Source organism: Ptychodera flava, chromosome 12, assembly GCF_041260155.1.
Source record: "Ptychodera flava strain L36383 chromosome 12, AS_Pfla_20210202, whole genome shotgun sequence".
Lineage (NCBI taxonomy): Eukaryota > Metazoa > Hemichordata > Enteropneusta > Ptychoderidae > Ptychodera > Ptychodera flava.
In genome coordinates, this window is record NC_091939.1 from 42,179,940 (window position 1) to 42,202,832 (window position 22,893).

General features: G+C 38.2%; 1 protein-coding gene and 1 long non-coding RNA gene across 3 annotated transcripts; one reads left to right on the plus strand and one right to left on the minus strand.

Moving 5' to 3' along the window:
* The first annotated feature begins 12,477 nt into the window (after nucleotides 1-12,477).
* Nucleotides 12,478-20,422, plus strand: LOC139145924 (uncharacterized). The gene is made up of 5 exons (XR_011555052.1): nucleotides 12,478-12,542; nucleotides 16,909-17,054; nucleotides 18,447-18,512; nucleotides 19,586-19,640; nucleotides 20,273-20,422. It is a non-coding gene; the product is annotated as an uncharacterized lncRNA (long non-coding RNA).
* Nucleotides 16,898-20,673, minus strand: LOC139145923 (uncharacterized). Of its 2 annotated transcripts, XM_070717370.1 has the most exons (7): nucleotides 20,417-20,673; nucleotides 19,746-19,986; nucleotides 19,448-19,544; nucleotides 18,836-19,003; nucleotides 18,559-18,702; nucleotides 17,730-17,984; nucleotides 16,898-17,031 (listed from the first exon to the last, which is right to left on the minus strand). In XM_070717370.1, exons 1-4 carry the CDS (start codon nucleotides 20,671-20,673, stop codon nucleotides 18,945-18,947), a joined length of 654 nt encoding a protein of 217 aa, XP_070573471.1. In that variant the 3' UTR covers nucleotides 16,898-17,031; nucleotides 17,730-17,984; nucleotides 18,559-18,702; nucleotides 18,836-18,944. The 2 variants fall into 2 exon arrangements, with proteins under 2 accessions (XP_070573471.1, XP_070573470.1); XM_070717369.1 differs by lacking the exon at nucleotides 18,836-19,003.
* Nucleotides 20,674-22,893: the final 2,220 nt, after the last annotated feature.

Here is a 22,893-nt window from a genome sequence, read left to right on the forward strand (position 1 = left end):
TGGGTAGAACATTGATATAGCGTACGAAAAATTATACATTAACAATAGGTTGATTCTTTATTGAGACACAGGTTTAGTCCATAGGTTATTTAGGGTTAAAGATGACAAGAGAAGTCAAAGACAGTGTTAGTAGTTTCTCAGAAACCGTTGTCCAAAGGCTATTTACTCGATATTGTAATGTCACGGAATTGTAAACATTTAGTGGTTGAATTTCACATATAAATATTTCACATAACTGACATTGCATGCAAAATACTTCGTCAAAATTTTCAGTATAGAAAAACATATCGCTCTGAAACAGACTTAAAGTCTGTTTCAGAACGTTCTCTTTATGCCTGATACGTCAGGAAGCAAGTGGTGAGCTTGTGTCAAATCCCACTGCATATGACACAGTGCGGAGTTCGTTCACCGGAGAGGTGTATTTGGTGATGGTGTCTTTCCAGAAATAAATTCAAGACTCAGGGATGATGATTCTTTTTCCCTTCGAGATTGCTGTGCTAGCTGGCATAGGGAATGCTATGCAAATACTTGCCATAAAGGTCTACTCCAGTGAGCAAAATTGCGCTATGAAATAGCATTAGAGCAAGGTGATAACTCTGTATTATTAGGTAAAGCAACTTTTAATCTCCTCTACTATGGAATGTGTTGTTTCATCTGAACATAAAGTTGCTTTCACTAGACCATCAGCTAGTACATACGACAAAAGCATGTTTTTTGTCTGTCAACACTATAGTTTTTCTTCGGGTCCTCTCCATGAGGTTTCTTCACTCAATACTGGGGAAAACCACAAAGAGCAGTAAACCAAGGAAATCAACTTGTTAAAAGTCAGACTCAGTGGTGCAATAGATCCAAAGGGTACTAGGGCCATTGGTATTAAATATCACAAAAGATGTTGGACCGAAACGTTGAAAATGTCTTGCGAAAAAGTGTAAATTCTAAAGTTTTAATACAGTATTTTGATGAGCAGTGAATGTATTCCACTCTTTTTATGCATAACCAGATCTTCAGAACTGTTATAAGACAAAATGTGATCGTGAAATTTGTGAAATTTTAGTGCATATACACTTTGCAAAACTTACTTTCAATTTACAGACATCAAGATATTTCTGACATATATCTGATACATTAAAATACTGTACCCTAAGGGCGCGCCGAAAAATATTAAACATCCAGATACCTCTGATATATGTAAAATAACGCGCCCAAAGGGCGCGCCGAAATCTTAAACATAAAGATATCTCTGATATATATATCTGATACATACAAGTTTCACGCATGTGGGGGGGGGGGGAGCTCTCAAAAATATGTCTTATTATTATGAAAGTTACGCGCCCGAAGCGCACTCCGAAAATGCAACTCCATGATGAACTTTGTTGCCGGCAAGATGCATTTTAGGCAAGTATGAGTCCGTGTCGACCCCCCCTATTTGGCATTTCAGTAACATGGTAACCCCCCCTTATCACCAAAGTCAAAAACAGGGGACCCCCTGAATCCACTGCCCCCAAGGTCAAAGAATCTGACCAGTCCCTTAGACATCTGATTTCCTGAGACTGTTGTATATAAGTTTTATGAATCTGAAATTGTAGACAAGATAATCAATGTGATGTTTAAGATATGGAAAATCAATGTGATATTTGAAATATGGAAAAATTCGAAAGAAATTTCATACTGACCTTTAATTGACCTTTGGTAAAGTAGTTCTATATATTCTTAATGCAATAGCCGTTTTTTTCAACAACCCAAATTTTAATGATTGTAAGGAATAATCAATAACAAAATGCATGTTTCCAAAAAATAATTTTGTTGCAAACTGGGCATAAAAATCCCTTTATAGCTAAGAATAGCTGATTATGTTGATTTTAAGAAATGACCTTGAAATGACCTTCAGAGTTGTCAGAAAAACTGCCAACAATGTTTTTTGAAAATCTTGGCCATTAAGTAATCGATGAGCTAGGTTGGCAAAAATCTTCACTCAAAACACATGAAATGACAATTGACCCCGGACTACATGCTGTGCAGCGCTGGCCGGCGGTGCACAGCAAACACTCCACCAGAAAAGCCCGGTGCACGGCCCGTCGGCTATAATTATTGCAGCTATCGTTTATAGGTCAACGCGATATTCTCAGGCCCACTTCACGATAGTTGATTGTGTACTTTAGTCTTAACTGCGATACTTGATAAAAACATTGATTTTAGGAACAGAGGTCCCCCACATAAGACAGCTTAATTTAAGTTCACGAAAAAAGTGAAAGAATCTGGGAGTATGTTGTCTCCCGATTTCACATTACTATAAATGTCGTGTTTCCCGTTACTATCACAAAAAGCTGCGCTATACCCTGCTGAATAAAATAGCTCCCGAATATGAGGTTTAAGCATGTGTGTTCTTGCTTCGATCATGATTGGGGAGCGGAGGTGTTCAAGCCCACGGTTACGAGTGTAGTGATACATAGCGGTCGCCGCGTAGTATGCATAGAATAAAGGGTTCTGCATACTACGCGGCGGCCGCTATGTATCACTGCACTCGTAACTGTGTTCTAGCCCCCTCCCTTCCCGAGGCACTATCGGAAGAGTATACACATGCATCTGTAACGCAGTTTTAACATGATTCCTTGGATCTCGTGTACTTTAAATCACAGACAAGGATAACTGTAGACGTATTCCCTGTTTCTGACTATGGCACGATTTTGAACCAACATGACACTTTGAGATTTTTGCAAAATTAAAGATAACACCCCCCCCCCCCCCACCACACACACACACACACACCTAATATTCAAAAGTACAGCTTGTCTGCTTTGTGGCCCGAAATGTGCACTCCAGAGTACTGTACCAAATTAAGAGCCCGGTTTCTTAACCACGTTGCTTCTTGCTCCAAAACCAAACATATGCTTACAGCAAGTAATACTACGAAATATTACAAAAACAGCAATTTTAGATTTGAAGTGACTTGCCCCACGTCTGTGGGAATATATATACACATCAAAACAGAGTAGACTTTAGCAGACTGTCGCATAAACATGCAGGAAGGGGGCTCCCACCTTGCTATCCAAAAGTTTGTGTTGCATTGGTTTTTGCTTCGTTTCGGATGTGTGATGGTAAAATATGATCCCAACGTTACTGTCAAATTGTTTGTGTTACAATAATAATTTTTGTTTTTTTGAGGATATGCATCATATCATAGGGAAGTTTATTTTGTTGCATGAATCGTGTGGCGAAAGCAATGGCCCGCACAGGTCCGTATTAAATTTCAAAAGTCGTATCACAGTATTTTAAGTTAATTTTTATCATTAATATTAAAATTGAGGTTTTTTACCCAAAAATATATTTCCTTCATCCGTCGATAAAACTATTTCTACCTAATTAAACTTAAGATTCTATGCTCTTTGAAAATATATAGTATTCCCTGTCATCTTTGATGAGAAATACTCTTTGAAAAAAGCAGACTGTTGGTTAGGTGCAAGAGTCCACCTTACTTCATCATCAACATAGAATTGATTAATTTTTTAGTGAAAAAAATCATTACAGCATTACATTAAAATATATTACGTCGAAAAGTCTCATTTTTCATCTGAATCAAAACATGAAATTGCATATTTATGATAGTAGGAAAACAATTTGGTTACGTTTTGCATTACCTCAACGCATTTTCGCTCGGCAGCGGACGAAAAATTAAACTCGAGAGAAGTAATTTCTTTCGTGTGCAAAATTGAATTGCCAATTACATTTCGGCTACGATCATTTTAAAGGCGAAAAAATGCCTGTTTTTAATTGTGTCCGGTATGTATTCAATCCCGAGTGAAAGTTCAAGGCTGTTAGGCCTACTTGCTGGCTACGCGCGTATAGGCGCAGAGCGGATTCATTCTTGTCATTTTTTGTCAAAAATTGTTGTTTCTCAAAAACTTGTCTGATAGCTTTGATATTTGCTGTACAAGGTTCCTATGGTTTATCTTGTTTATGATGTATTGAAATAATCATGAAATGTGCAATTTTATTTATTTGGGGGCAATTTTTGCCATTATTTGTCAAAAAAATGTTTCTCAACTACTGTGTATGGTAAAAGCCAGCAGTAAACTGTGGAAGTAGACTTGGTCCACAGTCAATCGTGATCTATTCAGCTCTGGGACTATTCTCCCCAAAGACGTGTGTACAAACAAGCGAGAAAGCTTTAATATGTACGTACACTCGTCTGTGGGGCGAATAGTCCAAGAGCTGAATAGCTCAAGAGTGACTGTGCTTGGTCCAAGTCTGTGGGACTACAAGTATGCCTACAAGTATCAAAACGTAACGTAAATGAAGGACTGAACATGAGCAGATAGTCGCGCAAGTGGTTGGCCCCTAGATCGTAGGGTGAACGCCTTGGCCACACGCCAGTCAGAAACTCAATCAGATGTGGTACGGCGACGTCTACTTACGCGTACGCGGTATTATCTCGTGTTGTCGCCTCTCACAAAGTTCTCATAGACACTTCTCTCTTTTTCACTTTTAAACTGCCTGTTTGAAAACAAACAAACAAAAAAAACACGCCAATATGTACGTCGGCATGCAATTCCATATGTACGTCAGCATGCAGTTCCATAGTTTTCTAACCTCTGAAGCAACGTTCAAATCACTGTCGTGCGAAAAAGTCCGGAGAGCAGAGCGTACCCGTCAATCGCAACGTCCCTTTTTCAAGTTTAAGGCAGGGTCGTTGCCCCACGTAACTACTGGATCACCTTGAACCATACAGTATATCCAGATGATCACGGGTAGCGCTATTACCGCTAAGCTGTTGCCGTAAAGAGGTGCGTGTAGTTTACGACGATGGATGATCACAGCAATACTAGTAGGACTAAACAGATTCAGTAAACTATTAAAAGTACAAGGGAGTATTTTTTTCGCTGTTTAATTCTGTCTTTTGCGTCACGGTTTGAGGGAACACTGAAAAATGACAAAAAAATTAAGTTGCTGCGCGCTGCGCAGCCTGCCTGCATGATGCAGTGCGAGCGTGTCATGCACTGAGCTCAGCATGATTCACCGAATATAGGGAACGTGCTGTGATCAGATCATCTTCATACAGCATGGATGTTAGGCCGGTTTGCCAGAATGAATTGCAAACGCTCGTACTCCGCCCTCCAAGTCATACTCACAGGCTTCGCCGCAGTTGACAGCGCTTTTAGTGCCAATCTGCAGACTGCAGTGGTGCTTTCGGCCGCCCCCAAAATATAATGGTATAGTCCGGGATAGCAGAACTTGACTGACTGGGTTTCCATCGGTGATAAGTGTGCTGTCATGCCAAGTCGCAGAGCAAAGATGGCCGTGCAGTACACATGTAGCATGACACTGGGCTAGCCCTGCTTTAGTACGATGCTGTGTTTTCCGGCGTTATAAGGCCGCAAACACACAGTTGTATTTGCTGTTACTGTGTCAGTGCAACCAACCAAACAGGCAGGCTAAGGTGAGTAAGTATATGTCACCTTATGTAATAATGCGCCAGTCAATGTAAACCCCCCCCCCCCCCACCTCGGGCGATAGGGGAAAAATGTGGGGGATTAGACCGTGTGTGCCATGAAACTGTGATTTTCCAGGTTGTCTTGCCCCAGGGGGTAGGGCATTTGGCAGATTTCACAGGACTAATTTCCAAATCCCCCACTAAACCCCGAGGTGGGGGGGGGGGGTTACATTGACTGGCGCATAACTCACGAACATATGCTATGAGAATATTGACAGTGTCAAATAGTTACAGCTCCCAACCCAATTATACTGTGATCTTTTCGTAAAATTCAAAAAAATTATTTCCCAACCCCCTACTCCTCTGTAAGCTTAATCTTTACATAGGGACCCCTCTGAAGTATTACCGGTTTTCCATTCCCAGGATGAAATTTTATATGGTAGTCTTTCACCATGGCAACAACTTTTGAGGTCATCACCTGGTGCACATTGAGGGGTCCAGACACTTCGCACCAAACCAGTTCGCCCCACACAACTTCGTCCCAAAACCATTTCGAACCAAAACCAACCTCGTCCCAAGTACTACCTCGTCCAACGCCACTTCGCCCCAAGTACCACCTCGTACTAAAACCACTTCACTAAAGTTATAGTTCCGTAAACTCCTCCTAAAACAGGCTAAAACATCGATGCCACGATGTATCATAACGTTGTTTTACCTACAACTGGCTACCACGAACCATTTATTCTTCCATGAAACCATACGGTATATTAGAAAAAAAAGAAACACGCAAACTACTAAATGGTACATTTCAGGTGCCGTGCGCGGTATTGCACGATGCGATGTCATTTTCTCGAAATGTGTACAATTTCAAGATTTCAGTCCTGGGATGATAGAAAGGTGATTAAAACTTCACTGGCAGTGGTCGGTTATTTTCAGCTTTTAACGGTTAGCGATAAATTGGAGAGTGAAGTGGCATTGTTTTTGGGGCGCAATGGTTTTGGCGACGTGATTTTGGGGCGAAGAGGTTTCGGTACGAGGTTGTTTTGGTGCGAAGTGGTTTGGTGCGAAATGGTATGGGACGAGATGGTATGGTGCGAAGTGGTTTTGGTGCGAAGTGTCTGGGAACTACATTGATAATTCCTGAACGATTCATTGAAAGAATGGTGCAAAGATGCAATGCCCTGCTCTGAAAAGAAACCCAACCCTCTATTAAATTGCTTAACCCTATCTAAAACATGACATTCCAAAATGTGAAGTTTTTGAAATAACGGTACATATTCTCCAGGAAATGTCTTCCTATAACGTGAAAGGGGACCAAAAAGAGATGTATTATTCGGCAGCATGGTGTTGCATTGAATGCAGGCATTGCTGTAAACAATCTCTTTGTACACCTTCCATGATTAAAGTTATACAACAATTCCACACCATCAAATTTGTCTAACTACTCATCTAGCAAAAAAGGGGTGTTCAAAACCAAGATCTACATTGCACATTCGAAAAATCAGTTCAACAACCATGCTGTTACAATATGACCATGACCCCCATCACAAAGTTGGAGTTCCATGAAGCATGAAAACAAATATATTATTACATATGTAATTCCACCTGAACTATAACACAACTCTAACTGTAGAATGATGTTGAAAGTTACACTGTCTGTGCTAATGATTTCTTTCTTTGCTGCAAACACTGTTCTTCAAAGAAGTAATGAAATGAGAAAGAAAATAAATACTTATCTGGAAATTCATGAACCCAAATGTGTAATAAACTGATCTCAAAATATCCCTCATTTTCCAAGAGATTTCTTTGCATTATTAAAAAGACCCATTACAGACTGAAAAGTGTACAACACTGCCATAAGTGTCGAAAGTGGTATGTATTAATTCAAACATTATTTTATAACATCATTTTAGATTTCCCGCTATTTTCAAAAACTTTCATGTGACAGAGAAAATAAACGTTACAACAACAAAATGTTGGCCATCATGTGTCGTGCATTCAAGTAAATGGCATCAGGCTAGCTAGTTTTTTGAATGTGCAGGAAATGCTGCATTTTTATTACTTTTCTGTGGGGTGCCATTTTATGAGTACATCATCCATTTATTATTTAACCTATTAAAAAGCGTAGGTATGGTTCAAATCAGCTAGCAGTCACACCTCTATACATGTCATTCAGTTAGCACATTTACTTGAACCAACTTTGGTTTGAAGAAACCGTGAAAATAATAAAATTCGCAGCTATTGGAGACTGTCTGATATAATATGATAAAACTGAACATGAATGAAGGTCAACATGCATCAAGCCTTCTACTTAAATAACAGTAACAATGTTTAAAAAACAGTTTTAAAAAGTATTTGATATTTCAAAGAAATATATAGAGTCTAAGTACATGGAACCACAGCAACAAATTAAGTCATACCTAAGCTTCTCACTTCCTCGTTTGACACTTTGTGACCAAGTGAGTAGATTGAGTGACATGAGGCAAAAAGTGTGGCTGATGTCTTGCCAGCATTTGCCTGGCTCTGACAAGGAGACTGGGGGACACCCTCTCTGTGACTTTAGTCTACACTATCACAGAGAAGAGTTACATTTGAAGGCTGTACATGTATGTGAAAAACACAGATAGATTGGTAAGATATTATATCTAGAAAATATAAAGCTATAAATCACAGTAACTGTATGTGAAAAACATAGGGCCAAGTCCCTGAAGCTACTATAGACATGGATACAAAATTAAGTAAATCCTGACTGTATGAAATTATCTCACTAAGGTCATCCTAGGGACCTGTAAACCAAATATTAAAGCTGTCTGACCAGCGGTTTTGAAAAAACAAGCGACTCAACAGTTGACAGAGCTCTGCTGTGTTATGTAGAGAATAACCTTTTGTGACACATGTATTGATGAAGAAGGTGGATATCTTTGATTGCTCATTTCAGGATGGCCTGACCAAAAATGGAAAAAATTCCGTAAAAATACAGATTTGCTTATTTCATCAGACTATATTAGTCAATAATAGCAAATAAACGAGAGTTAATTACATTCTAATTAAAGTAAACAAGACTTGCTTAAATCAAGATTTACGTCATAAAAAAACAGCATATCTGTCAGGTTATAAAGAATCTTTGGCTGGTTATCTTTTTATCAGTATTTTCATCCTATTAACCAAGCACATTTTAACTTTCAAATTAACATTGTAAGTAAGTTCTGTTGAATAAGTTGAGACTGTACGTACTCAGAGAAAGCACACTGAAGAGACAAATGTTTGAAACTTAAGAAGTTCAAGGTCATCAAAAGCATTATAAGGAATCATGTTACACTTTCATTGCACTGTTTACACAGATTGTATAATTACTATAAATAGCACGAGGAATCTTACAGCCCAGCTTTACCATAAAAACCCTATCACTTTGACCACTCTTTTAATTGACCACTCTATTTTTTCCTCAAAAAGTAATCTTATTTTATCCTTACTAAGTCAACCATAAATGGAAATTAGAACTTCCTCTATCTCTATTTATTTGACCACCCTATCATGACAAACTATTATGAGCAATTTCTTTAGATAACAGAAATGGTGGTTCAGAATATATCAAAGTTGGGATTCAGGAAAGTTGCCTTTACATGTTTTAATCCTCCAAGATGGTAAGCATTTCACTATGAACTGTCAAAAAAGTTGAACTTTCTGATAATTCCACACTAAAATTATTTTGGCTTTGATGATTTCCTAATTAATTCAATTATTTAAAATCGTATTAATTATTTTTTTCTGGGTGAATTGATAGGGTTTATACAGTACAACAATTACATACAATGTAAGTCAAATTTTGACCAAAAATGACAAAAAAATTCCTTAAAAATACACATTTGCATATTTCATCACAATTTGAACAAATCTAAGTTGGGTTATCCCTAGGGACCTGTAAACCAAATAACAAAGCTGTCTGACCAGCGGTTATGAAGAAGAAGATTTTTTACCAAAAACACCTTTTTTGGCATTAATTTGCCTATTTTCAACAATATCAAAAAATTAAAAAAATTAGTTTCTCAAAATCATATTTTTCATCTACACAACAAATATCAAATCAGTAAGTACTGCGGTTCTCAAGATATTTTAGTGGACGGACGCCTCACAAACGGACATACATACATACATACATACAGACTGACGACGGACGCCGGACGGATACCCATCCCAATAGCTTCTATAGACTATAGTCTATAGTAGCTAAAAACAGATATAGTAGTTATGTCTGCAAAAATAAAGTCTATAAATCAGAGTAATTTTAATATACATGTAACTTTACAAACATTGTTTAAGGTAGTGACTCAGTTTGGTTGACACATTTTCAATCAAAAGTTTCACATAGAAAACAGGGTCTCACACCAACATGTGGTACATTTTCTAATAGGTCTATATTTGAAGAAGGTAAAAAATTTGTTTAGTTGTCAAAACATGCATTGGTATGTTTGTTTAAGTCAAAAACATGTGATTTTGAATTTTTCACTTAAAAGAGTATAAGTAAGAATTGGCAGCACCCCTAAGTGATCTGTTAACGGCACTAGACAGCTGGATATACAGGGGGAAAAACCGTGTTTTGGATTTTTGAAATTCGCTTTTGTTTCTGCACAGTGAGCCTTCGAAGTGTGAACTGTCGGATTTTCGCATAAATTATCGGCTTTTGTTCACGTTTGTCAAGTTATCGTCACTTCAGGGGGGTTTATCAAAAATCTAAGACACGGTTTTTCAGGTCTATTCATGAAGTGTTAGCATGCGAAGAATCGGGGAAATCCGCCCACGCGTCGCCGACTTACACTCATTTGAAGGTGCGCATACATAGCAAAAATCGGAACTGAGAAAATCGACGATTTGTGTAAACGTCCCATTTTTCACACAAAATCGCCAAAAAAGTCGGATTTTTGTGCGTTTCAAAAAAAATTATTCGATCTGGGTCTAGGTTAAATATTGGGCATCAGGTTAGAGAATTTCTGACAAGTCCTAAACATTAGTTCGCCTAAAAATGATGAAAATTGTGCGTAGAAACGTGAGGCTGGTCAGCATAAGCGGTGGATACTATTTACACGATAAACACTAGAAAGATAATTCAGGGCATAATCTGTTTGTCAAATACGTATCTAGCTTATAATTATATTAACTGTACACTGTTTGGTAACGGTTAGAGTCTTGGTTACAAGACGAGAAAAGTTTAAAAAAATCATACAGCCGAATGGTTTACAGGTCTGCGTTCTGCCGACGACGCGCGCTCGCTCTCTCGCAAGCGCTCGACTTCCGGTCTCACAGCCCGTAATTTATGCACGTACCAAGTGTGAAATGGTTGCCCAGTTCATTTTAGTGCCGATTTTTGTGCCTATAGTACAAGACGTCACTTGCTGCTTGCTTGCTTTCGGAGATGAGACGACCAACTCTCGATGCTCTAAAAAATTCTGTAGTTGAGAAGTTCAAGGAATGCGGGAAAGTCGCACTTGTTTTTGTGGTTTTCACATGTGATCTTACTCCAGTTGAGGAAGAAAAGGACTTGGTGTACTAATCCATAATTCCATGAAGACAAGTAAACATTGTGCAGAAGCAGTAAAGAAGGCGAACAGAGCTCTTGGTTTTATCAAAAGGAATATAAAGTACAAAACAAAATTCAATATTATACGGTTATACAAGTCACTGGTTAGACCCCACATTGAATATGCAGTACAGTTTTGGAACCCACATTATATTAAGGATATCACATTAGTTGAAAAGGTACAGAGACGAGCAACAAATTAATACCGGAACTTTGCCATCTTAGCTATGAAGAGAGGCTGAAAGAATTGAAATTGACAACTTTGGAGGAAAGAAGAATGAGAGGAGACCTGATTCAAGTTTTCAGGATTATCAAAGGAATTGACAGAGTTTCACCATACAATTTATTCACATTTAGTCAGCATCACAGGACAAGAGGACACACACTTAAACTTGCCAAATCAAGAGTTAGACTGGACTGCAGGAAATACTTCTTCACTCAGCGGATTGTCTCTGCATGGAACAAATTACCAGCATATATTATTAAAGCTGAAACAGTACTGGACTTCAAAATAAGACTTGACAGTTACCATGGACATTGAGGGATTATATAAGCCAAGAGGCTTCCTTCCCTGTCTGGCCATGATTTATGAATCATGGCAATCAGGTAAATCAAGGTAAATCTGCTGCAGTCCTTTTGCTCACCATAAAAAATGACCGGGTTTTCGTGCGCTATTTCGCTTTCCACTGTGACATGTACTATTATGGCCTCGGGTATGAAACCAAAATCAACTTCAGTTACACGTAAAAGCGATTCTTCATGACTTAAAATAAACGACTGAGGCGATACTCGACAGATTCACTCATTGTAAATTGAAACGGCGACATATCGCGACACCCAGCGACACTCTCTTGACCACAGATAGAAATTGACAGGCAACGATCGTGAGGCGACGTTTCGCGTACGTTGCTCTGCTCTAGACCGACATAACAGTGTCGGATTGACAAATTGGACAAACCATGCTTCCTACATCCATGGACAAACTAAGTCCAAGACAGTCCAAGATATGGGCTGCTGTTATAGAACCATATTTTCCAGTGAAGATTAAATGGCAGATCGTCCATGTAGCCGACACGATCACAGTTACGAGTGGAGTGATACGTACCGGCCGCGCGTACTATGCATATAATAATTGGAAGTTGGGAAACGGAATGGCCGTTTTACGCACCCCTCGCCGAGTTTGGAGGCCGATTTCCCTCACAATAAGCCTCAACTATATACTAAACCAGCATCGATGGCCTCCAATACATCTTACAATTCATACCTTCCAGCCTCTTTGCGTCAAAAACGACCTTCTGTCCGTTTTTGGGTCCGATTTCCGACGGAACCCGTGTTTTTTGGCGTGAAGGAACACTTTCATTCTACAGCTGTGGGCGGGGTCAGACCTGCCGCGCTGTGATTGGCTAGCTACCCTCGGTACTGAGCTTGCGCATTTACCCATGTCTCATCATGACTCTGTTGTTTTGATCGCTCAATGGTCGCTGTTACTACCTCGCTGGTACTGGCGCAACTTTTCTCGGCCTTACATGGTTCTCGAAGGTGAGTTGTTGCCTTATTAACATAATTATAACGGAATTTTATTATTGTTTTATCATTCAGGTAAGTATCTAATGCCAATCGTGCAAAATAAGAATAAGAGCGTGATGGTACGTTGCCCATGTTACAATACCACATGGTTTACACTGGCAAACTGGCTACGCTTTTCCAAGTTGTAATAATTGTAATAATTGTGTTTATAATTCCAAGGCAAATTCACATAACATGGCTCCACATTGTCGGCCGCTAGCGATAAATGATTGATGTTATCGCACCTATGTAAGTATCTTCCTGCTCATTTTCTCACATTGCAGTCTATGAAAACATTGAACTTCGTCGGTATCATAAAAAACAATGCTTTAATTCTTTAATCTGTGTACATTTGATCAGCTGGTAATTTGCCGGCTCTCTCTCCTTCCCTCCGTCAAAAGACGCCGCATTTAATACTAAACTAAGTGTACACAAACGAGTATCTTTAGCAGCATGTCTTTGTCAGTGTTGATCATAACAGTATTTTACTTCGCACGAACGACATGTATACGGACCAGGAAAACGCTGTGGACATGGCCATGTCTGGCCACAGTTTCTTTCTGAGTGGACGAGCTGGGACAGGCAAAACATATGTTGTGCAAAGGATTTTGCAATCGATGAGGAAAGTGGGCAGAAAGGTTAGCGTTACTGGGACGACTGGTTTGAGCAGTACCCATTATGAAGATGGCATGACAGTTCACAGTTGGAGTGGCATAGGAGACGGACGGCGTGGAAGAGAAGAATTGGTGGAATATATTCTGACAGATGAAAAATATGCAGACTGCAAGCAACGCATAAAAGAGTGTGAGTGTCTCATAATTGATGAAGTGTCCATGATGAGCAAGAAGGTATTTGAATCTCTTGAATATATTTGTGGAATGGTGAGAGGAAATGAATGTGTCTTTGGTGGTCTACAAGTTATTGCTGTCGGGGATTTTCGCCAACTTCCACCAGTGCCAGATGTTTTTAGTGGCGATCATGGGCACTTCTGTTTTTCAAGTGACAAGTGGCCAATGATCTTCTGTCACTCTATAATTCTCCAGAAAGTGGTTCGTCAACATGATGCAGCATTAGCAAAGGCAGTGACTGAATTAACTGATGGAGATGTTACAAATCAGACAGTACAGTTCCTCAATAACTTGCAGAGACCATTGGCAACTGTTCCAGACAAAGATATCACACATTTATTCGCCACTAATTTTGAAGCTGAATATTTCAATGCACAAAAACTACTACAGATGGAAGGTGAACACAAATTATACATTTCACAAGATACAGGCAGCAAACATGTTTTAGAAAGGTTTCCAGTCCAAGAGAAACTGTATTTGAAGGTTGGGGCTCCAGTTCTACTAACAAGAAACATTTCAGCAGTGTTTGTGATGGACTATCGTGAGGTTGTCAAGCTTGAGGAAATCACAGTAACTGTCTACTTTGCCAAAATAAACAAGATATATACATTCAGCAGAACCAGTTTCACTAAGTATGATCCTATTACTAATCAGGTATTGGCAGAGCGAAAACAACTTCCCCTTAGACTTGCCTTCGGTATCACAGTGCACAAGTCTCAAGGAATGTCACTCGATTATGTACACATTCATGCTGAGAAAATGTACAGACCAGGTCAGCTTGCTGTTGCAGTGGGCAGAGCAACAAGTGTTAGTGGTACATGTGTAACTGGGTTCAGCATCGGTAAATGTGTTCCTTCATCACTCACAGTCCAACAATTTTACGATAAATTAAATGCTGGAAACATAGAAAGTAGAAATGACATCTCTTGTTGTCGTCAGCATGTTCCTGGTAGACACAGCCATCCTGCTGATGACACTGCCGACACGCTGACTCTGGGTGAAGCTATTCCTGAACAGCAAATACAGAGTGAACCAGCTGTAGAGCTAGAAGACAGTGAGCATGAAGAGTTTGACATGCAAGAGCTGATAGATGTTGAAGAAATGATCTTACCAGCAACAACACCCAGTGAATCAACTGCAATCTTGTCCAGTATTACATTTCAAACACCGATAACAACACAACAAGAAGAAGAAAATGAAATCATTACACGGTTACAAAGTGATAAATTGAGGTATGACAATTTTTTCACCACATTGTTTAAAAAGTCACTGGAAATCAGAAAAAACACCATCACTGAGATACCAACTACAGTGAAGAAATTAACCCAATACAACGCAAACCTTATCAAATACTACAGAAGTGATATGTATCTCTCCACCTGTAAAACACTATATCAACGTAAACCAAGTCCTAGAGAATACAGCATTGCAATGAAAATTGCAAAGGAAATCAGTAGACTAGTATTGGAAGAAATGCAAGATAAACATTCTTCCACAAGCGGCACAACATCCACAGAACAACTAGTTCCACATTTCAACTTATCTGTTGAAGCCAAAGGTAATCTGAGATACATCGGTGGAATGTGCATTGCAAAGACCAGACACAAGTACACCAAGCAAATAAGAACACACATGTATAACAAGAAGAAAACAGCTGCTGTTAAACGACATAGATATAGCATTGAAATGTTGGATACACTTGAGGGGGTACACGCTGATCTCTTGAAGTCTTCGGCTCACAAAGAGACCTTACATGAAACAGCCAGAAGACAAAACATCAGAGGTGCCCTGACCAACATGTCTGATGAGGCATTCAATTTCTTCATGAAAGTTGAAGAGTGTCGAGTACGTGAAGAAAGTGTACACAAAGGAAAGAAGACACTCACCTTTTGGCAGATATAGAAGACAAAGTACTGAATAACACAACACTATTTCACCACTGGGTTAAACTGTTACAAAACTGTCCAAAGTCACAAATGGTAAATGAAACAGATGAAACTGAAGTAGTGGTGAGAACCATAGAAGATCTGGTCGATGGAGCTGATGTTATTTGTGATCTGTACACTACCATAGTGTCCAAGTACATACGAGTCACAAATAATCAAACAAGAAAAGACCTACTGCAGACACTTGGAAGAAAGAAGAAGATGGCACACAGGAAGTCAGTGATGGAAAAGGAACAGAAAAAGCAGATCATTGTCAATGTGAATGACATCACAAATGACAAAACTCCTGGCAAGTGTACATCACATTATCTTCTAAAGGCAGCTGTCTCAACAAATCCAACATACTTTGACAGCACATCTTTCACAAAGAGTGACTTGCATGTATTATGCCAAGCATATAATGAGCGCTATACAGGAAGAATAACCAAAGAAGAACTAGGTCGAAAGCTTGTTGGTGTAATTTTGGCTACCGATGAAATGCCAAACCCAGGCATTTTCCAGCAGGGTACTTCTTCTGCTTCAAACCCAGTCATACAAACTATAGGACAGCAAACTACATCCACTACAGACTCCATGACACTCCAATCAGCAACACAGCACCAAGCATCTGTTTCACCACCAAAATCAAAGAAAAGATCCAGCTCTAGTAATTCACAAGAAACACAGTGCAGTATGGAAAGGCAATAGCCAGGAAAGCGTCTTCAAAGTCAAAGAAGAGATCCAGCTCTGGTGAGTCAAAAGAAACACAGTCCACTGTGGGAAAGGCAATAGCCAGAAAAGAATCTTCTTCAAAATCGAAACCATATTCAAAGAAAAGAAAAGGCAAGGCAACAGAAGATGAGTCAGAGGATACAGAATTGTGCATGGGATGTTGTACAGTGTCTGAAGGCCAAGAACAGTGGGTGTGTTGTGATAGTTGTGATGGTTGGTATCATCGTGAGTGTGCAGGACTCATCAGTGCAGCACAGTGGAGAGCGGTTGAAGAGTCAACATGGTTATGCCCTGATTGTCAATTTTAAATAAGAATTTTACAATGGTAAGAAATGTTTGTGTTGGTGAAGCTCATATAATAGTTCACTTCTTATTTTGCAGTGTACATTCATAGTTTTTATTGTATTTCCCTACATACGAATAACTTTCTGTTTCAGAGGACATGCAAGCGACAGTGCGAATGGAGCAGAACAATTTTTGCCAACATTCGACATTCTTGAATTTGTGCTCTGTCCCAGAATGACACTGTTCATTGTATTACAATATTGCAAATATGTAGGATTTGTGTTGGCCCCATTAAATTTTGCTCTTTGTTGGCAAAATATATTTTCCACGATATCACTGTTCACACGTGATGGAACAATTGATTTAACTTTCTGCTGAAATTTATGACAGCACAATTGCTGAAAGCCCATCAAGAGTGAAGCTATATCATCATGTGTTTGGAAACTCAAGAGTGCTGCCTGTTTTTCCTTTTTTCGACATGCTGACCACTTCTCGTATTTCCTTTTCCCAGTTCACAAACCAGTCTAACACTTCTCGATTCACTTTCAGACGTTCATCTTCCAAATTCATGATTGGTCTTGAATCCCTGAAGTTCTTGATGAGCCTGCTTGTGTTTTCCAGTAATTCTATGGTTGAGTCAACCTCTGTGCTTGCAACACTTTCTTTGTAGTCCTGAAATACCATGAAGATCAAAGGTAATCAAAGTAATCACTACAGAAATACTGTAAAACAGCAATTTAAGGGACAAAGTCGGCCATTTTCATGAGTTGTGTTTGATGCAAGATATTGATTGACATGGTGAAAGGTACTGAATGAATGGGTGACCATGCATATATTTGACCCCGCTTTTAAACAAATTAAATGAAACCATCACAAAAATGAATTAATGGTCATGACCATTAATTTGTTTTCACAATGGTTTCATGTATGTGTCAATAACAGGGATTAAATATATGAATGGTCACCCATTTATTCAGTACCTTTCAACATGTCAAACAAGTAGTATCTTTCATCAAACAAAACTCATGAAAAATGGAAGACTTTGTCCCTTTAACTAAAAATACATCTTGACCATAGTAAATATGGGGGAAACTTAGCGGGATATCTTAAATTAGTAAATTTAAATATTTAGGTAAATTAGCTCAAAAGGGATGCTAGCAACAAAGACTTGTTGTAAAGTAGAACAATTTCAGTAATACAACGTGATTGAAAACAAGTACATTAAATTATGGTAATTCACATTTCCACAGTTAAAAGGATAATGCAATGCTGTATTCAGCTTGAAAATTTAAATCGAACATCATCATTTAGTCATACCTGCAATATTGTAAATTTGGAAGTATCTAGAAACAGCCCCCAGCCCTATTTACCTTCATCAAATTCAACATGTCCTCATTAAGAACTTCCTCTGCTAATTTGTTCCTCATCTTTTGCCTTTGATTTGGGTAAATATGTTCATCAGTCAGTTTCCTGTGAACCCGGACACTATTTCTGTCACAATCCCATCTATAGGCTTTGATCCAATGATCCCAACTTATGTGGTTTCCCTGATGCTGCAGTTGCCTCACATGAAACTTCGCTTTTCCACTTTTGAGTAAGTTGTTCCGTATCTTCTTAAAGATATGCTGTTGAGAAACCAATCAAGAAAACATGGAATTCATGCGAACACCAGTGTAAAATATATATATATATATATATATATATATATATATATATATATATATACACACACAAACACACACTAACATGGGGAGAGAGAAAGAGAGAGAACATGGGATGCTACTTCTAATTCTTGTCTGTGCACACATATTATTTTGGTCGTACTGTGTTATTTACTATATCTTCTTATACAAAATTAATATGTGCAAGAAATTTGATTTTGGAATTTCCCCAAAAATATGATCCAGTGTACACTGGAGTCTCTGACAAAACTGTACATGATTTTTTCAAATACAAAACTTACTATACTTGTGCATTGATAAACGTTGGATAAATAAGTGTGTGGCATCAGTAGAATACTGAAGTAGTTATCATTTTTTTTCAGAAAAAGCACATTTTAAGCGTATTTAAATATTTTTAACTTCCAGCTAGCATTGGCATTAAGTGCCATTCATCGTACTCACTTAAACACTGTAACAAGGCTGAACAACCAGGTAAGAAATAATTTCACATACATGTCCCATACAAATGAATACTTACTGATGGATCCATTAAGAAAACAATCTTCTGTGAGGGATTATACAGATTTGCCATTGTGAAGGCCTCGTCTCTAGGGCTTCCATCAAAGTGCACATTTATGAATGATCGATTGTGACTTGCTCCATCCATACAGGTATAGTGGACCTAATAATATTCAATGTTATAAACAGTTGGTTAATTTCATATGTATTGGGGGATTGTCATTTTTACAGATTAAAATATCAAGAAGAAAGTAATATGGTGGCCTAATATTTGACAAACTATTCTTCAACTATACCTGAAATCCCCAGTCAGACAACACTGATACAGCTTTCCAAAATATGTTAGTTATCTCTGGACATGTTGCTTCCTTAGTAGGATAGTGACAAATAGGAAATTTGAATCCATTAATCAGCGAGATAAACGAGCTGAAGAACATGGGTTGCCAGCTGTGGTTCTCTCCTCCCTTAAACAGAAAGACACTATCAGTGATGTAAAATGTATTTCACTTACAGTACAAATTTGTAATCATTTTCAATCTGTTCTACTGAAATTCTATGTTGTTACAGACAATGTTTATGTGACTTATAAACTGCTTAGAAGATAAAAACCAACGAAACCTTTATTCCTTTGCAAACATTTCCATATTAATTGAGAGTAAAATTTTACAGTGTCAAATCCCTAATACATTCTTGAATCTTGTATTGCACACATTTCAATTCAAAGTAATATTTTGCAAATGTCTGTGAAAGTCACACAAAGGACAGATTTGGAGCCAACATGACAGCATGAGCCAACATTTTTTATTTTTATGAAGTTCTCCTATTTGTCCGAGTACATTCAGCACAAAGTATGTTGAAAATCCCACTGAACCCTGAGCATTAATAATGTAATAGAGTGAAAACTTTACCTTTCAGCAGATAATCAAACACTTCATTATCCTTCCCCATGTCCACAAAGCCTACAAGTTTCCACCTTCCACCAGTTGAACTTATATGCAAATCCTCCTGTAAATATTACAAGTAAGTGTTTTTTTATTCTACTGCAGATTATCAGTATTCACCGTGATAATCCAGACCAGTGACAAATGTCCCGCAAATATGGTATGTATAAGTTTATAGGTTTAATAGTGCAAATGCAAATTTATGCATTTCATTTTTAAGAGCCATTTCTGTTTACATTATGTAAAATTTTGTGTGACAATTTACCTGAATTGCCATCTCATCAAAGATAATACCACCGGTCCAACAACCATCATCCTTTCCACATTTTGTTGCCTCTTGGTGCATCCAGTGCATGATATCACTGTTGAATCCAGGTTGTTGTTTAACACTTTGCTTATAATAACGAAGCAGTCTTCCAGATGGTAGAGTCAGGAACCCACTTTCCCTCAAGTCATTATATGTCTGTGGGCTTCTAGCCCAAAGAGATAGACAAAGTTGAATTACTCTGCAAGAAATGAAAAACATGCCTATCACTTTTGTTCATTTGTCAGTCAAAATAACTCGGGGGAAGGAAGGCACAGGGGTCATTTCCGTTTGAAAGTTTAAGGTTAAGTTGCCTTCATGCTGTAATAATCTCAATTATATTTTTTGCATACTACTGTTCAGTGCAAAGCCTGCCATGATCGTTCATGATATATTTCTCAAAGTTATTGTTAAAATAAAAGAAAATATCACATTAAGGTCTAATTTTATCTTATTTTCTTTAACAATGCATTGCAACTTTTCTTCAGAGTGAAATCATGAAACCTGTAAACAGAATATATTTGACAGAGGTAAAAAAGCCATATAATGGAGCTTCAAGCATATACTGGGTAAAGCTTCTGTATGTAGCTCTATGACTTACAGTCCAGCTCAAAATACATCTTATATATTACCTAGGATGCCATTTTCTCATCCTTGGATCTCTTTTGTCAAGATTTTCTTTCTGTGACTCCAACAGTATTCTGAAATTGTCATTGATTCCAGAAACATTGTCAAGTTTTTCTTTGAGTTGTTGCCAGATCCTACACAGGTCTTGATCGTCGTCATTGTCAAGTTCAAAAGATGTGTTATCCTCTGTATTTGTCAGCATTTTTTTCTCCATGCAGTGTGTCGCCTTTGCCTTGACACAGTTCTTACATGAGTAGGCCATTTTAGTAAATGACAGAACACCCTTGCGGAAGAACTCTGTCTTGCCTCTTCTTCATCTTTGTCTTCCCTTCCCCATCTTTCACATTTCTCATTGAGTTTACTGCATTCAAAACCACGGCAAACACGTAACTTGCTTATCAGTGATAGAACTGAGTTGATTGATGCAGGGGTAAATATTTCACATGATGGAATTCCAAGTTCAGTTAGATCAATGTTTTTACCGGAAACTTTGAGAGATGTGTGTCCACTATCAGTGATGTTCACTTCTTTTGCAACTCGATGACCATTACAGATATCTCCAGTAAAGTGTACTATGGTCATTGTTGATTCAGTTATCCTCTTTCATGATAACATGTTGGAATGCATTTTTTTATTTCATTGAAACTCAAGGTACAGACATTTTGATGTTCAGATTTTTTTTGAGCCCTCTGTATACTGCAATTACTTTTCCCTCAACCCTTTTTTTTGACAATCTGGATTGCTTGAAAGCTACAGGCAACAGTCTACCTAGCATATTAATGGAGATATCTTTTCCAGTGGTATTCTTGTAAGCTTGTTTGAGGTTTGTAGCTGTGATTAGATCACCCCAGTCTTCACACATTTCATATGAAGACTGCACCCTGAAAAAGTATATAGACAACATGTCATGAATTTTGCAAATACGCCTTTATAAGTGATAAATAGTCACATGATGTGTGTAATTGACAATTTACTATTCTGATGTGTTCTTTGTATCCTTGTACTTTTCAGCCCTGAAGACACAGTGATAAACTATGGCTGGGCAATGAAGAAATTATTTCCAAATGCAGACACTTTAATAAGACTTCTATTTTGGATTGTTTGTACTTTTTAGCAGTAACTTTATATTATGATGCAACTTCATTGGTATACAAGTTTACATACCAGCTAATAAAGGATGTTAAGTGCACTGAATTGTGATTTCAGCATTGTCTGCCCCCTGTCTGCCCTTTATATGTAAATATTTCCTGTTCCTCTTGATGACCTTGTGATCCCTGATGGTTCTTTCAACTGTTGATTGTTTGCTGATTTTACACAAAATGAAGGTAGAATACCTTCTGACAGCACATTGACAAGATGAGGTTCTGATAATTCTTTTGTTTCATTTGTTGATGCTTTCCAATATGAGAATGATAAAGCAAACATTTGGGACCAAAGGAATATTAGTCGTGAAATTCATCATACTAAACCATGCAAGATGATTGTAGAAATTCTCCTTTTAGTGGTCTGGGTTAAGTAATGTGAACTATGAATTAATAAAATTAATTACACCCTGTTTGAACCTTTTTCAAATGCTTCTTGTTTGTTTACTTTTTTTCAGTAAACATGGATTGTTTGTCCTGAACCATATGGACAAAGAGTGCAACTTATAATAATTTGCTGGCTGGGTTTCAATAGTTGGCATTAAAATATCAATCCACAAAAGCACATCTAAACAAAACCAAATTAGTTTTCTTTGTGAATTTTCAATTTAAAAATTTGACACAGCTGTGCATTAATAAATGTTTTTTTTCACCGTTTTCCCTGTGTGTATCTATATATTTTTCTGTGCATTTTCCCTGTGTGTATAGAGAGAGAGAGAGAGAGAGAGAGAGAGAGAGAGAGAGAGAGAGAGAGTGTGTAGAGAGAGAGAGAGAGAGAGAGAGAGAGAGAGAGAGAGAGAGAGAGAGAGAGAGAGGCCCTTCTCCAAATACTAACTGTACATTGTTTAGGAATAATGCTACTAGAATCAAATACATTACCATGTCAAAAAATACTGCTCTTCCGCCATCTCATCGATTTATCCTTGATATTCTTTGATAATGGGCTTGCAAAGACAGTAGTTGTATCGGATTGACCCCGTTGTTGCTTTTGAGTGAAAGTGTAACGGTCTTCTCGAATCTGCCAATCAGCAATCCCTTTCCATAGCCTAATTTTAATGTCTCAAATGTAACGAGCGATCAAACCAATAGAGGTCATCAGGGGTCAATTCGAAGTAGCTAGCCAATCACAACGCGGCAGGTCTGACCCCGCCCACAGCTGTAGAATGAAAGTGTTCGTTCACGCCAAAAAACACGGGTTCCGTCGGAAATCGCACCCAAAAACGGACAGAAGGTCGTTTTTGACGCAAAGAGGCTGGAAGGTATGAATTCTAAGATGTATTGGAGGCCATCGATGCTGGTTTAGTATATAATTGAGGCTTATTGTGAGGGAAATCGGCCTC